General features: G+C 46.1%; 1 protein-coding gene across 4 annotated transcripts in view; it reads left to right on the plus strand.

Moving 5' to 3' along the window:
* The window catches only part of ptprfa (protein tyrosine phosphatase receptor type Fa), a 117,221-nt gene that overhangs the window by 22,929 nt on the left and 78,085 nt on the right, over positions 1 to 16,207 (plus strand). For all 4 annotated transcript variants that reach the window (XM_083671685.1, XM_083671687.1, XM_083671686.1 and 1 more), the window contains exons 3-4: positions 3,581 to 3,726; positions 5,363 to 5,504. In XM_083671685.1, coding sequence (XP_083527811.1) covers positions 3,581 to 3,726; positions 5,363 to 5,504 — 288 coding nt within the window. The remainder of the gene's footprint in view (positions 1 to 3,580; positions 3,727 to 5,362; positions 5,505 to 16,207) is intronic.

Here is a 16,207-nt window from a genome sequence, read left to right on the forward strand (position 1 = left end):
CCCTTTGTTAGCTAGGCATGTCATCTAAAGTTTAAGTCGATTTTGTTATGGTGAGATTGTCTAAATCTAGTGGCAGATTCCCCACTAGCTGAAAATATTCTGTGTGTGTGTGTGTGTGTGTGTGTGTGTGTGTGTTTGTGTGTTTGTGTGTGTGTGTGTGTGTGTGTGTGTGTGTGTGTGTGTGTGTGTGTGTGTGTGTTGTGCATGTGTGTGTATGTGTGTGCATGTGTGTGTGTGCATGTGCGTATCACCTCCAGTTCATTCTCTCCTCCCCGTCTCCTCCAGATTACATTATGCAAAGATACGCTCAGCTCAGAATTTCCTCTGCCTGTGGAACTGCTCAGGCATTAAGCATTAGGATATGCATGGGATTCTGAGCAAATACACCAGATTAGATAAAACACAGTGGAAGAAGTCTCAGAAGGACTTCAAGGAGCAGCCGTCCAGCATAAACGAGTTGCTGTTCTGCTGATGGATTGCATGCTGACTGTGGTCCTGGAGGGATGCTGCTATCACACCCGACCCACTGGGCACGATTGCAGCAGTGTGTGTGTGTGTGTGTGTGTGTGTGTGTGTGTGTGCGTGTGTGTGTGTGTGTGTCTGTGTGTGTGCATAGTGAGGTGAGAGACAGGTGTGTGTGTGAGCCTTTGCCATGGAGAGAACACTACACTACTGTGGGAAAGCTTCCACTGCTGAGTGAGGCTAGACTAGACCCCATTCTGCATAATGTCCTAGGATGCGTCCACGGGGAGTACTAAACACAATGTTTCCTCGGCTCATTTGCTTTTATAGCTGGCCCTGCCATAGTCGATGGTACCTGATCTTAGAGACCAATAACAGGTTTGCTCGATGCAGTGTATGCCAAACTGCAGTCTGTCTACCTCCAGGCTCCAGTGAAGAGCAGGTCTGGGCTACTGTCTGTTTACAGCCCAGGGTTCGAAGGTTAATGGCATTGTCAACTCTGGAACAAAGATCTCAGCAGTCTGTCAGGCAGTCATTTGGGCAGCTCTGTGTTGGTCCATTAATGTTGTTGTTATTGATGTGTTATCTTTCAGTGATTCAGATTATCTCTTGACTTCTGTCTCATTGATAAACTGAAGGAGGGATTGTGGCAGTATGTTTGTGTGTAGCTACTAGCTTGGTTACTGGAAAGGGAGTTGAAAAGGATTTGATTCAATGGCACTGACATACAGTATTTGCCCTGTACTGGGCACCACCTGCAGAAAGTTAAGCCAAGGTTAAAATTGAATTCAATTTTATAGAAACTTGATCTGGATTCAGCAATATACCCCCAAGATGTTACAGTATATCCATTAGTGGCCTCTTACCGAGAAGGTGGAGCGTGTTCCAATTTAATCTATTCATGATTAAATGATGATCATGGAATTAAGTGTTTATTCCTTTGGTGACCCCTTGCTCTCGACATGTATTGAAAGCTCGCAATCCTCGCAAAACGAATTCAACTGACGCTATAGCATGAAATATTTTCTGTGTGACACATTTGTTTAATTTCAAAATGTTTGCCATTTTTGTTCTTCTTTTAGTCAAAGAGCCTGACCTTTAAGAATATATATGTGAGGTCAAATGTTCTTATTCCAGCTCTCAACAAAAAAGAGATTCAGCAGTCATAGGGTCACGTATGAATGTGGCTGAGAGAAAATTCACAGCTGTCAGTCATGTGAAGCGTGGGGCTGCTTTACATTTAGAATGTCATACTCCCAGGGTCAGGCAACTGCGACCATGGGAAATAAATAGCTAAATAATGGTGTGAACTCAACCCCTCTCATCCGTGTCCCTCAGATAGAGAACCAACATCACTGTGACCCTCCTGCTCAACCTTTCTCTCGGTCATGGTCTTGTAAAAGGCAATGTTGTCCTCCTGAAAACAGCCCACTCCCATCCTTGCAGCATCTCACCCACTCATCTATCTACCCAGCACAGCACCACTCCGAGTCAGCCATTTTAGTGTTGTTGTGACACTGTGCCAGCAGAATATTGATTTGTACCCCCGTGGACTGCAGTTGTTTTATTTGAGGACAGACATACTGTAGGAATTGAAGTTAGCAACAGTCTCAGGGGTTTCTGTCCCTCAGTCTGTTGCTCTCCTCAGAGACAGTGCTGTTGACTTGTTTGTTTTCAGGCTTGGTTCATATGAGGGGAACTGAGTCAACCTCTTTTCCCCAGTGGAACCACATGCTGTTGTCCATGGACATGGTGCATAGATAGACTAGTGAGTATGTGTGCACTGTACTGTGTTAATAGTCGGCTAAGGATAGTTCATCACTGGAGCTCAGTATGAGGGATGAACAGCTGTCAGAATTACAAAAATTCAACAAATCAAACTGCACAAAGTCTTGTGTCAGGGACAGAGCTGGCTGCTTTATCCCCAATTTTTCGCAAGCTACATTTGGCTGTATTTACTCACTCATCACAATTTAAATACAAATGTCTAGAACATCTATTCTTGAAGGTGTGGTATATGTGGTGGCCGGTGGAGGTAGAAATCAGAGGATGGGCTCATTGTAATGCATGGAATGGAAGATTTCTACCTCCACAAGCCTCCACTGACTGTGAGTGAGTGTAGCTGGGTGGCCCAGTGTACCTTATGGGATATTGTGTGGAGAACAACCACAGACCGCTAAACCACCTCAGGAAGAAGAGACAGGTGGCAGCCTGCTCATGGCATCAGAGTATACAGAGCAAGGCAGCCATTACATCATTACAGTACAGCACAGAAGCAGAAAGCTCAAGTTGTCTCTATCTCAAAGATGCACTATTTAGGAAAAACTCACAAGGAGATCTCTGGTGGCGAGAGCAAGGAAAAGGGGCATCTAGTGTACAGACTATGGCTCACTGCCTCCCTCATCAATAGCACCCATACTTCAAGTAGTATTAACCCCTCTTGCCCTCCCTCACCCCACATACACTGACCTCCCACACAGAGACAGTGACATACACCCCCCCCCCCCCCCAAGGTTTGCATTATGAATCTGTTGCCAGGAACTAGAGGTGAAGAATCCTGGCAGAATATGCTGTACAGTATACTTGTGTTACCCTCCAGTGGCTCTAACGAGTGGAATATTCAATTATTATTATCCTCTGGAGGGGTTTTGTTTGAGTTGCTATGGAGCTTTAATTTGACTCTGTGTCATCGCATTTAATTGCGTACAGTTGATGCCTCCTTGGAGATAGTGGTATTCATTGGCCTTAAATGGCAAAGCCTTGGGGTTGGGTTTATTCCACACGTTTATTCAGGCGAGGAAGGAGAATGTTCAAGATTCAGATGTGGCTGTTCATCACTATTGATGAGACTCACATGCGCTGTTGAGTATAGTAAAAAAAAACAGAAGACAGTCAGAGAACTCAACTGAACCATTTTGACTGGCAGGCATTTTTACGAGGTTTGGCTGCAGGCAGTTTTGTGCCAATGTCTTTAACTGCACATAGTTACTGCATGAACATCACCTGATAGAGAATTGTAAAAGCCCTGTAACCAGCCCAGAGCTGCTCATCTGTCTTTGCTGTCTCTGACATTGCTTTTTTCTCTCTCTCTCTCTCTCTATCTCTCTCTCTCTTTCAGGCATGCCCAGCTTCATCAAGTCCCCTGACGATCAGACGGGGATCTCAGGCGGGGTGGCGTCCTTCGTGTGCCAGGCAGAGGGCGAGCCCAAGCCCAGGATCACCTGGATGAAGAAGGGGAAGAAAGTCAGTTCTCAGCGTTTTGAGGTATGTGTCTACAGTGGGGGTCCCCCGGGGGCAGTGCTTCACCTTGCTTCTGATGTTGTGGCCTGAGCACACTCACCCACATCCCTCACACAAAGCATCACTACTCATCCATATGGAGCCCTCTCCTCTCGCTCTACTAGTCCCCCAGCACCTGAAGCAGTGAGGCTTCAGTGAGGGACGCGATTGGATATGCTGGAGCTAGACCAGCAGGGAGGCCCATTAGCTGCCGGCTAGCATAAAAAGTAAAGTAGCACAACATGAGTCCTGCTATAGATGCAGACGCTCTGCTCACACTGACATGATTAATATGAAATATAGTCCACCCTGTCTGTATGGCTCTCCTCAAACTTGCTGCCCTGTGTGTAGGGTATTGTGAGGTATATGGAATAGAGCTGCATTCATTAGAACTGGAATGTGCTTCCTTCTTGGCTTTTTGGTCAGGCACATCTCACCACAGTGGAAGTTTAATGCCCTCTCCCTTGACCCCTGAATCTTTACCCCACCAGCTTCTTAAAGCCCTTAAATACCTGCTGTCCACTCATGCTAAACATGTCATACAAGCTTGTCTAATTGGGTCAATGTATCAGAACTGAGGCAGTCTCGGTTTGAGATAGAGTTTTTGCCAACTTCTCCTTTGTCAGGCTTGTGTTTTTATGCTTGTGCTGGCCTGGTTGGACATACAGTATACTTACACTCACCGGCCACTTTATTAGGTACACCTGTTCAACTGCTCGTTAACGCAAATATCTAATGGTGTGGTGGATATTTTCTTGGCCCACTTTGGGCCCCTTAGTACCAATTGAGCATAGTTTAAACGCCACAGCCTACCTGAGTATTGTTGTTGACCATGTCCATCCCTTCATGACCACAGTGTACCCATCTTCTGATGGCTACTTCCAGCAGGATAATGTGCCATGTCACAAAGCTCACATCACCTCAAACTGGTTTCTTGAACATGACAATGAGTTCAATGTACTCCAATGGCCTCCACAGTCACCAGATCTCAATCCAATAGAGCACCTTTGGGATGTGGTGGAACGGGAGATTAGCATCATGGATGTGCAGCCGACAAATCTGCAGCAGTGATGGTATCATGTCAATATGGACCAAAATCTCTGAGGAATGTTTCCAGCACCTTGTTGAATCTATGCCACAAAGACTTAAGGCAGTTCTGAAGGCAAAAGGGGGTCCAACCCGGTACTAGCAAGGTGTACCTAATAAAGTGGCCGGTGAGTGTATATACGTAATATACTGTATATGTAACTCAGAGGTGATATAGTCACACCTGTCACTTCTTACGAGTCACACCATCCTGCTCAGATCCCACTAAATGGAGAGTAGCAGTTATCTTAGCCCTGTATTAGTCCCCCTGTGAATGATCAAACCAAGGGCTCTCCCTTGGCTGTTAGTCTGCAGTGCTCCTGTACATGTCAAGGAGACTAGGAGTGTTTATGACTGCAGTGACTGCAGCGATCAAAGGGACTCTGGAGTGTAAACGCCTGTGTTAACATGACTGTTTCAATCACTTTAGATTGGGCCCCAGTCACAGGACTATACCTTTGGTTAGAATGACTGGTACTGTAGTATAGATAGCACAGATGTGTTTTAAGGTGTTCTCCTCTTCCCCATATGTCAGGTGATAGAGTTTGACGATGGCTCAGGATCCGTCCTGCGTATCCAGCCCCTGAGGACCCACCGGGACGAGGCCATCTACGAGTGTACAGCCACCAACAGTGCGGGAGAGATCAACACCAGTGCCAAGCTCACCGTCCTGGAAGGTACACCTGTCTCTTTCCTCTCTCTCTCTCTCTCTCTCTCTCTCTCTTTCTTTCTCTCGCTCACTTTCCCTCTTTCTGTCTGTATCTGTCTCTCTCTGATGCTCTCACTCTCTGTCTCATCTCTTTTTCTGTCGCTGTCTCCCTGTCTCGATCCCTCTCAATCCCTTCTCTCATTCTCTTATCTTCCGTACATCTGTTGCATTACAATGCTTTCTGTCTTGATCTGGTTCAATGTGTCCTAATACCAGTGATCTCTGCTCCACTGATCACAAAAGACCAATGGAAGTGTTTTATCCCCCTGCTTACGTGTCGGAGCGGGATTTTATGTCCTGCCCCTTGAGGTCGCCTGTTTGATGAAATAGGGTGGCAGTTTGTGATTTGCCGGTGGCTGTTAGATGTTTGATTACACTGAGCCTGAAATGTGGTTTGACATCTCTATTTGATAATACTTTCTGAGCGTGAATCTGCAGGAATTGATTTTGTTCCAAGCGTATTGTAGGTCTCTGAAAAGATCTCTTTCTGCCAGTGAGAAGATTAAAGACGATGTCCAACAGCAATTATTTTTTCCACACAATTGATAGAGAAATATCTCAACAAAAATATGTGTTTTCTTGGCAGACTTTTCCAAATCACCCAGGAACACATTATCTTGACTGGGAGATGATATTGGAGATATCGTCAGCACTAGATCAGTAAACCTAGCCAGAGGCTGTCACGCAAAACACCCGTGCCTTTTTTTCCTCAGCGCTTGAAATATATTGAAGGTTCTTGTTAAAAGTATGGTTGGGCGCTTAGATAAGGCTGCTGTTAACAGGACACTATCTGACCTGCTATCAGATTAGAGGCAGGATTAGTTTTGGTCTGATGTAGATGTGTATAGCCTTGCGGACAGAGAGTTGGGTCAGGGACTTTGCATGTGTGTGGCTTTGCTCAAGGTCTCTGGTAATTCCCAGACTATTGGGTTAGACCCCGGTGTTGCTGTGTGGCCGCTTTGGTTGGCAGGTGTGCTATAAGTCAAGAATGAAGACATCTTCATGATCTATTGTGAGGTGCTCAGGAGAAGGATGGCAGCGGGGTGATTCATAGAGATTGTGATTGGGTCACGTAGGCACCTACGACGCCTTACCTGAGGGGGGGGGGGGGGGGGGGGGGGGGGGGGGGGCTGTGTTGCGTTTCCATCCAGAACTAGTGTTTGTTTCTCAGGTTCAGGCAGTGAAGGCTAGGCTGCATGGGGTGAGAATAAGGCATGATGCATCACGTCTCCCTCATTAGCACACAGCGGGGGAAGAGAAGCTAGCCCTGGGGCTCGAGAGCAGCCCTGGCAGTGTGTGTGCCGCAACAGAGTCACAATTTAAAGCCTTCACAGCCTCCACAGGATGGAGAAGCAATGTTTTCATGTAGAGAGGATTCGGAGAGGGAGAGAGAGACATGGCAATAGATAGGCAAGAGAGGGGCGCGACAGGGGCGCGGCAGTGGCGCAAGAGAAAGAGAGAGAGAGAAAGACAGAGAGAGAGAGAGAGAGAGAGAGAGACAGAGATAGAGGGAGAGAAACAGCAGGAGTCTATGCGTATAGCCAGATGATGTGAGTAATGAGAGTGAGGCATTAGTCATGAGGTGCACACCCGGAGAGCCTCAGGGAGAGAGAGGAACAGAGAGAGACAGTTAAGACTGAGGTGCGGTAGGGGGTGAAACAGACAGAGATGAGAGAGATTTCTCGTGTGTGGGTGTTTGCAGCTATCCCAACTATCCCACAACACATTACCTACAGTATACTTTTGATTGATGGTGATGTTCAAGTGCTTAGATCTCCATACAACTGATCCGTGCTCCACCATACATACTAGCCGGGTTGGTGATGGTGCTGATTCTAACACTCTATCTATCTCCTTTGTCTATCTCCTCTGACCTGCCCTGGTCTGTCAGTTGAAGGAGGGTGGTGAGAGGCTTGTTCTCACTGGTTCTGTGTGAGAGAACAGATAACCTGACTCAACAGGATGGATTGATCTCCCCTTGCCACTTGTCCCTCTGACCCACGGCAGTTTATGGCACAAGGAGAGGGATGACATCGCCGTCACAGTCCAGTGTGTGTCATCACCACCATCATGCTGTTGCAGAGATGAGAGCAGCCTCTCACAGTCACAGCTCCTGTGGTCAGGCCTTATCACACGGCGCAGCCCCAGTGCATGCTGCTGGAACAGCCAGAATAAGAGGGCGCCGATGCTTGCCTGTGATACTAGTCATAATTGTCTCTGCATCTAACACGTGTTTCTGGGCCACAAGCACACCCCTGCTAAGTGGAGTTGTTTCAACATCATAAGAGCAGTGCTGCGTCCAAAGGCTTCCTTACAGCAGCACTAGACTGTATCTTGATGCTGTCAGATGGTTAGCGAGCCTAACCTGATGATCCCAGAGTGGCTTTAGTCAACACCTACACAGTATGACTGCCGATGTGTCCTAAATGGGATTTTATCTAAGTATTGTTTACACAGTTCCATTCTGCAGACAAGCTGACCTTGGTACAGTATTGACTCTGTGTGTTGTGTACCATTATAGCCTAGTGTACTGTATAAACCAACACTCCTCACAGATACTGTACTACTATATTCCTGCTGACAAGTTAGTTTGTTGCCCGGTGTGTCTAGTAGCATGTAGGGATCGGACTTGGACTTGGACTGATAATCCCAGCGTGGCGTTGTCTGGGCCTGACTGGAGCATTGTGGGAAAGAGCTGTCACAGACAGCCCAGGCCTGATTGGTTCCTATTAAAGGCTGCAGTGAACACAGGGCCAGAGGAGGAATTACCTGGCTTTATAGAGAGCTTCTCTGGGCTCCACTTCACTGCAATGGGCTGTTACAGAGTTATAAAATCAAACCCCGTTTCTATATCCCCTCCTACTGTTAGAGAGACTGGATAAGGTGGACAAGGAGATCACAATGATCTTTTTTGAAAGATGTCTACTATCCCTCTTTTGTGCTATTACCAGGAATTATTATAAGTAGATAAGTAGAATACTGCCTCAAATAGCTTACCTCATGGGAATGGCTATTTATTTATCTATCAAATGTTTTCCATAAAAATATTCTCTTGGTAGGCATCTCAGGGAAGAAATTGTTTGAACTTGAAATAACTTTTGGGTTTATATGTGTCAGGTAATGAATGAGCGGGTCATTGAATTGGAAACAAGCTCTCCAATTGCCAAATCCTCTCTGTAGTCTTTGTAAATTGGGGCTATGGTGGGTGTACTGGTGCTTCGGCTGGGTGGTGGGCATAGTACAGTAGATCCATCCATCCATCCATCCACCCAAGCAGGGTCAAATGCTCCCATCTGCCACAGTTGAAACTTCCACGTTGTGGGAGTGGTAAACTTAATTCTTACTATATCATATATCTGTACCTGGTGTACGCCTGGTGACTAGTCCCTGTAGTCAGCATCAGCTGTGTTATTCATTATATGTTGTTTTGTGAGAGTAGAAGCCCGGTCCTTTGTCCGTTGCGCATGCAGTAGGGCAGGGTAGTGATCCTGACTGCTGTCATCTTCAGTATCACCAGGAGACCTACCCTGACTGACGAGCACAGGGAGAGAGGGAGAGAGGGAGAGGGGGATTATAGTGGAGGGAGGGACAGAGGGCCAGAAAGTAAAGAGCCCTAGGACTGTGTAGCTCTGTGGGTAATAAATGACGAGGCCATGATTAAATATGAATGATGAGCAGCATTTAACAGTCACGTCACTGCCACAATCCAGGAAGTTTATGGAGCTCAGCAAATCACATGGATTTGTCTGACTCTGAACTGCAGTGAGTGGAGTGATGCTGTGAGGGAGACTGCACTACTCAAACAGACACATAAATTACACGTATCAAATTCCAGTATGACGCTTAGAGTTGGAATGAGTTTAACTTGAATTATTTGAATGGAAAATGACTTGGCCTATATGTAGCAGACTATTTTAATGGATAATGACTTCCAACATTACAACCATGTCACACTCATATTACGACGCCTCAGGACAACGTAACAACAATCCTCTGGTAACTGGCATTCTAGCAACATTGTAGTGCTAACTTTCCAATTAAAATGACTCACAACACGGATTATGTTCTCTGTTTTTTTGCTTGTCTTGATTTGTAGAAAGCTTGTCTTTTCTGCGGGTGGTCTAGTATAGTGGTCTAGCATAAACACAAAGGCAGAGAATCGTGGAGGGAGCGGGGAGGAGAGGGATGTGAGGGGGAGATAAGGAGGGAGGATAAGGAGAACATGCAGAGACCAGCACACCTGTGGGAGATGGAGGAGTGGGGGAGCGTGTTTGTGTATTAAACAGGTTTCCCCTGCATAGATACCCATAACATCAACACGTTAATGATGGAAGAGGGTGAGGGTGGCTCTGCTGTTACACGCTAGCGCCCAGGACCTCACCGGGTTCATCTGCACGCTCAAACAAACACACGATAACCAACCTAAACCGGAGAGAGGCGCTGCCAGGGTTTGATTTGGCTTCACACACACACACACACAGACACATACGCATGTGCGCGCACACACACACACACACACACACACACACACGTACAGACACACACACATACACACAGGCACGCACGCACGCACGCACACACACACACACACACACCCACGCTCACCCAGGCTGAACTTGGCAGAGTGAGTCCCAATCCATCAGAGGGGTGTCAGGAGAGGCACTAGTGATCCTCCCCCCCATCTCTCTCACACATCAGAACAGCTCTGCTCTTGGCAACCACAAACACTGGTTTGCTATTTTTAAGGTTACTTGAACTTGAAGAGAGACTAATGTTATTTACAGCACATAATATAAACATCCATCTCCATATTTGCTGTTGGAGTCCTTTTGTTGTTATTTATTCGGTAGTAAGCATGTTTGCCAAAATGTAATTTTGAGCGATGGCCTTTAAATTCCTCAAATAAAACCTCAATTGATGGCATTTTTGTCAGTTAAACATACAGTAGGTAAGACACATTAGGAGTGAAATGGCTGTTCATCTTGCCCATTGATATTCTGTGAAGCATTTGAAGTCACGTTGACCTTGATCAGCGCATATCATTATCCCCGTCAGGGTGGCATTGAGAATATGAACATTAAATCCTACCTGTAGCTATGAGTGACAGTGAAAGGGAACAGGGGAGGGAACTACATTATGGCCACCATAACAAGGCTGTTTGCCAAGGAAGGGAGGAAGGAGTTACATATATCTTACTGTGTTGATGTTACACTATTTAGAGCCACAAGGCTTCACCAGTGGGCAACCTGTCAAATTATAAATATATTTATCATTCCATCGCCTCTGGCAGAATATACTGTCAACATTAAGCAAAAATCAGTGTCAGGAACATGAATGTATGAGAACGTCAGTATGTGTTTATGTTTTTAACTGGCAGAACTGTCATACTGTATGTGTCAATGTGTGCTACACTTGGCCATGAGAGGATCTCTTCAAGAGATCCGGGCGTGTGCCGTTTCCTTTTCTCATGATGAACAAGCAGCATCATAGTGGGAAGAAAAACGAAGCTGATAGATAGATAGATAATGAAGAAGTACTGACCTTTCATGTTCATGAAAAATCATTTTGTGATAGAATTTTTCTCTAAACAATTTTGGTGGAAAACAGAATGACTAATGTTGTGAAGTGAGGTTAGTGGCAGGTGGGCTGATTTTCTCTGTACGACAGTGTATGACTGTGCCTCTGACACCCCTGCTCTGACCTGCTACAGCACATCCCTGAGTCTCACAAGAGGGCCAGGACAAGGTTAGCTGTGTCCGCAGCCATAGGACCAAAAACATGCTGGATGATAGTGGGCATTTTGTGACAGAATACTAACTGCATCGCAGCTCTCCCTTACTGTATGTGCCATCTCTGCCTGCAGAGACTGATGAAAGTCTCTATCCTCAGGTTTGTGATAGATCACAGTAGATGCCCTTCTGTCTGTCCCTGTCTATGTCCCTGTCTCCTGGGTTAGTTTATCGCTCCTGGTTGTGAGGCACATAGACTCCTACGCTCTGCTTCAGCTGTTATTTCCTTCAATAGCACCGGAAGAGGGAAAGAAAAGCCTGCTCAAAGAATAACAAATCTAAAAGCAGGGGAGGAGAGGCAATGACAAATAGACATGTGCACTTCATACCCCTTCTGTGCTGCCATCCTTAGCAACAAAACCCAGTTGTTAGGTACATGTAACAAAATTAGGATCGTTAATATGCTGAATTGTCTGTTTCATCAGCCGTGCATAAAAGCCATCAGCTAACAGACCGGTTCGCTATTTAACCACAGTGAATCTACCACCAACTGGTGACTGGCTAGGTGTCAGTCTGTGAGCCAGCCAGATTAAAGGTAGCTTTAGAAAGGGTTAACATGGTATGAATTACTCTTCACTGAAGCATACTGTAGTACTCTATAAAACTGCCCTCATGTCCCATAGCTTGTAAAACCGACGGTGGGTTGTGGTACTGTAACAGCATTGTAATGTCAGTAGAAGGGTGGGTAGAAGTGGGGGTAGGGGCTTTGGAGTTGGCCTGTGACCTGTGAGTGCTGAGTGTGCGTGGGAGGCCAGGGGACCCTGTTGTTTGGGTAGCAGGGTTGACCTGACCCAGCATGGGGGGGTCAGATAGTCTGCTGGTCATGTGGTGTTCCTTATGCACCTATTTCCTGGGAGAGCATGACCTCGCCGCCAAAGCTGCCAGCTTCACTGCAAGTAAAGAACTCGCTCATGTTCTTGTGTGAGTGTGTGCGGGCATGTGTGTGTGTGTGTGTGTGTGTGTGTGTGTGTGTGTGTGTGTGTGTGTGTGTGTGTGTGTGTGTGTGTGTGTGTGTGTGCGTGCGCATGTGTGCGCATGTTTTTCTGTGGCTCAAAGCCTGTCATCATATTACCTGGCCTGTTTGTGCTTATTGTTTGATAATAATATTTGTCTGCAGTTAGCACACTAATGTCCATCAACATGGGAGAAGACGAGATACCTCTCAGACGAGCGGCTGACAGTGTTGAATGTCACAGATAATTGGACAGCAGTCATACATGCAGTGTTTTTAGGTTCTCCCCTCATCTCATGTTGTTGTTTACCTGGCTAAGTACATGCTATTTCATTACAGAGGGGATTACATAAATGGGCTGCATAATACAAACACAATATATATGATGAAATCCTATACAGCGTTTTTAAAAATCCTTTCTCACACATGTCCTCTGACATTTTTAAGACACTTCCAGTAAATGGTGTTTACAAAGGAGTGGTAAGAAGGGGGGAGGAATGAAGAGAAAGCTCCTGGGCTCAGCGAGTACGTCTTGGCACACATGTGAACTCATTCAACACCCGCTATTATCAGTGTTATATAAAGAGGAGACATGGAGGAGCCCATCTTTACCTGGCATGGGGAGACCTGCCTCCACGCCCGCATTCCTCACCCCAGAGGACAGCCCCTACTGGGCATGTGCAGATATCAACAACAGGTCTTCTCCTCAGAGAAACGGGTGGGGTGGGGTGCATATGATGAGACCGGTGTTGCATGACAGATTTGGAGTCGACAGGTTTCATAAAGTTTGTCCTCGTCGTAAACAAGACGATGTATTAATGGAGCTCGATGATAAGAAGAGCATTTATCTCCCCAGAGTGTTAACAATTTAGCAAATATTTTAGTCCTCTTATGCGAAAAGCTCTGACAAAGGCTGAGGCCTATAAGTCAAGCTTGAATAAAGAACAGCTAGCAGGAGCAGTGTGCAGGTTTATTTGGTCTTTCATGTAATTCCACTGTTACGATGCACCTGCAACAAAGATAGCTCTGTGTGAGTTCTTGTATTTTGAGTCCTCTCATACGGAGCAAGGTATTGTTTGCCTTAAAGGTGTTTCTAGTCCCACTTCTGACGTGTAGTAGTAACTGTTTCTGAGTTAGAGGGAATATGTTTGTGTGGAGAATGAGATGAGAAGCCTTTTCAGGCTGGAGGTATGCAGAGGTACAGTATGGGGGGACATGCCTGTAGCCCGAACCTCCCCAGGCCATAGAGATATGGCGCATGTCTGTCACGTCCTTATCTCTTCTACACACACACACACATACACACACACACACACACACACACACACACACACACACACACACACACACACACACACAAGCACACACCCCCCCCAAAAAAAAACCATCCTTTCTCTCTTTATACAATTTCCTCTCTCTCTCGCTCTCTCGCTCTCTCTCTGTCTCTCTCTCTCTGTATCTCTCTCTATGTTTATCATAGAGCTCCATTAACACTGTTGCATGAGGAAAAATTACATTCCAGGCTTATACTTATAAAGCTGGATTGTCTCTGATGTGTTCCGTACGTGGCTTCAAAACAAATACGTTTTGACAAGCTTAGTTTACTCTGAAATTATTTCAATGGAGTGGGTCAGTGCTGTCTGAATTGTAAAAAAAAGTCTCATACAGCCCTTTCAAAACCATTATATGTAATTATTATACCATTATTACAGTAGAGAATGACAATACAGTACTATGATATTATTGACGTGTCATTGTCTTTATTATGAACCCTCTCTAAAGGATCTCTCTCTCTCCGGCATGATATGCTCTCTTGTGGAGTTTGTCGTTCCTTTGGGCAAGTTGTTGTTGTGGCTTCCCGTCACTTCCCCACCTGGTGTTGTTCTCCCTTGGGGTCGGCTGTTTGTTTATGTGCTCTGTGTTTAAACCTGGGCTTGGGGCTGGGGCCAGGACCCTCTCTCTCGTAGACGGATGGAGTGATGGAGTGCCCAGGGACCCAGCAGCGAACAGTCATGTTTTACTGTTATAGTATCACATGAGCAGGAGTCCACCCCTGGCCGCTCCCCCTGCGCACGCCATGCAAGCGGACGTTCGGTGTAATTATTCTCATCCATCACCCCCCACACGTTATGACCGGCCTCACCCCTGCCTCATACTGCCCGTCCTCCCACAGCACTCCAGGAATCACACACATGCCCCCCAGGACACTCTCTGTTTCTGTCTCTCTGTTATGTGTATGATAACACAATCGTGTTGTAGGAGTAACATTGGCAGAGTAAGACCAACACAAATGGGCGTTCTATTTTGTGTTCAATGTTGCCTAATGAATGCATAGGCAATATGCTATGCTAATGATAGTATGTAGTATGTAGTGTGTGTGTGTGTGTGTGTGTGTGTGTGTGTGTGTGTGTGTGTGTATGTGTGTGTGTCAGTCTTGGCAGCCTGTTGTGTTTGGACACAGGAGCATGGTCCATCAGCTGGGTCGTGATTAGATCCCTATTGGAGCTGCCATGGTCCCCTCTCCCTGGTAATTAGAGCAGGCAGGAGGCAGGCACAATCTCTCTCACACACACACACACACACACACACACACACACACATACACACACACACACACACACACACACACACACATAAAATCTCTCTCTCTCTCTCTCTCTCTCTCTCTCTCTCTGTGTGTTCGTGTGTGCCAAGAACAAGAGCTTTGATGGACAAAAAACTCTGCAGAGCTCCTCGATGTGGCGATGTCAAATTAGTTAAATCTGGTTAGATTTTTATTTTTTTACAAATGGTAGTGGAACTGTTTATCATCTGTCTGTCTGTGTGTGTGTGTGTGTGTGTATGTATGTATGAATGTCTGTCTGGGACTGAAAGACTGGATGAGAGGTGGCCCATGGTCCTTAGTGGAGGCTGGGTATAGTCCTGTTCTGAGAGCATCTGTGGTCCTATCGGAGGGAGGCTGTAGGTTTGTCAATGCCCAGTGTGCTGAGCCATACCTGGGCTGGATTAAAGGAGATATCCAGTTATAACTGTCAGCAACACCTCGCTGGGGATGATGGATGGCAGCTCGGCGGGTGCATAATGTGCTCTAAAGAGGAAAAACCCTCCCCACCCTTTAAAGCGTTGATGCCAATTACAGCAGGCTCTCAGGTATGCCAGCACGGGGACTGGGGTTCTGGAACACTGAACACTGAGCCTGCATGGAATGGAATAAGACTGGTTGTTGCATTCCAAACACACAGACACACACACACACGTGCACACACACACGCACACACACTGTGGAATAGAATGAGTGTGTGTGTGTTACGAACTGGCCTTGAATGCATGAACTTAAAATATTTGAAGCATAATCATTTGTATTTATTTTTCATGTATGAAGGTTGTTTCAGTAAATAACTCAAATTGGGCATCCATAAAGTAGATATTCTGTGGTTTGTGGATAGTGAGTGTTGTGGGTCTCCTCCCCGTCGACAGTATGTGTCCTTTTCGGGGGGCAAAGCAGAGGGGTGCCATGTTCTGGTGGCTTCTGCAACGGTGAGATTTCAGCCCTAGCTATCTGCCATCTTGGTCTGCGGTTTATCTCTCCCCAGACAGGCCCAACACAACACAGCCCTCCCAGGCTACACACACGCGCACACACACACACACACACACACACACACACACACACACACACACACACACACACACACACACACACACACACACACACACACACACACACACACACACTGGATCAGCTGGATGTTGATGCCTGATAAAGAAGCAATTAAAGCCATCAGATTTATAATAATTTAATAACAGCCTATTTACACATTCCCCTTTCCTTCTCTGCTTTGCCTTCTCATGTCATTCAGAATAATTTATAATTTATATATCTATCCATGTTCTTAATTCCCAAGTCTCAGAGATTTCCAAAGAAAGTTA

This window comes from Argentina silus (genome assembly GCF_951799395.1).
Source record: "Argentina silus genome assembly, chromosome: 6".
Lineage (NCBI taxonomy): Eukaryota > Metazoa > Chordata > Actinopteri > Argentiniformes > Argentinidae > Argentina > Argentina silus.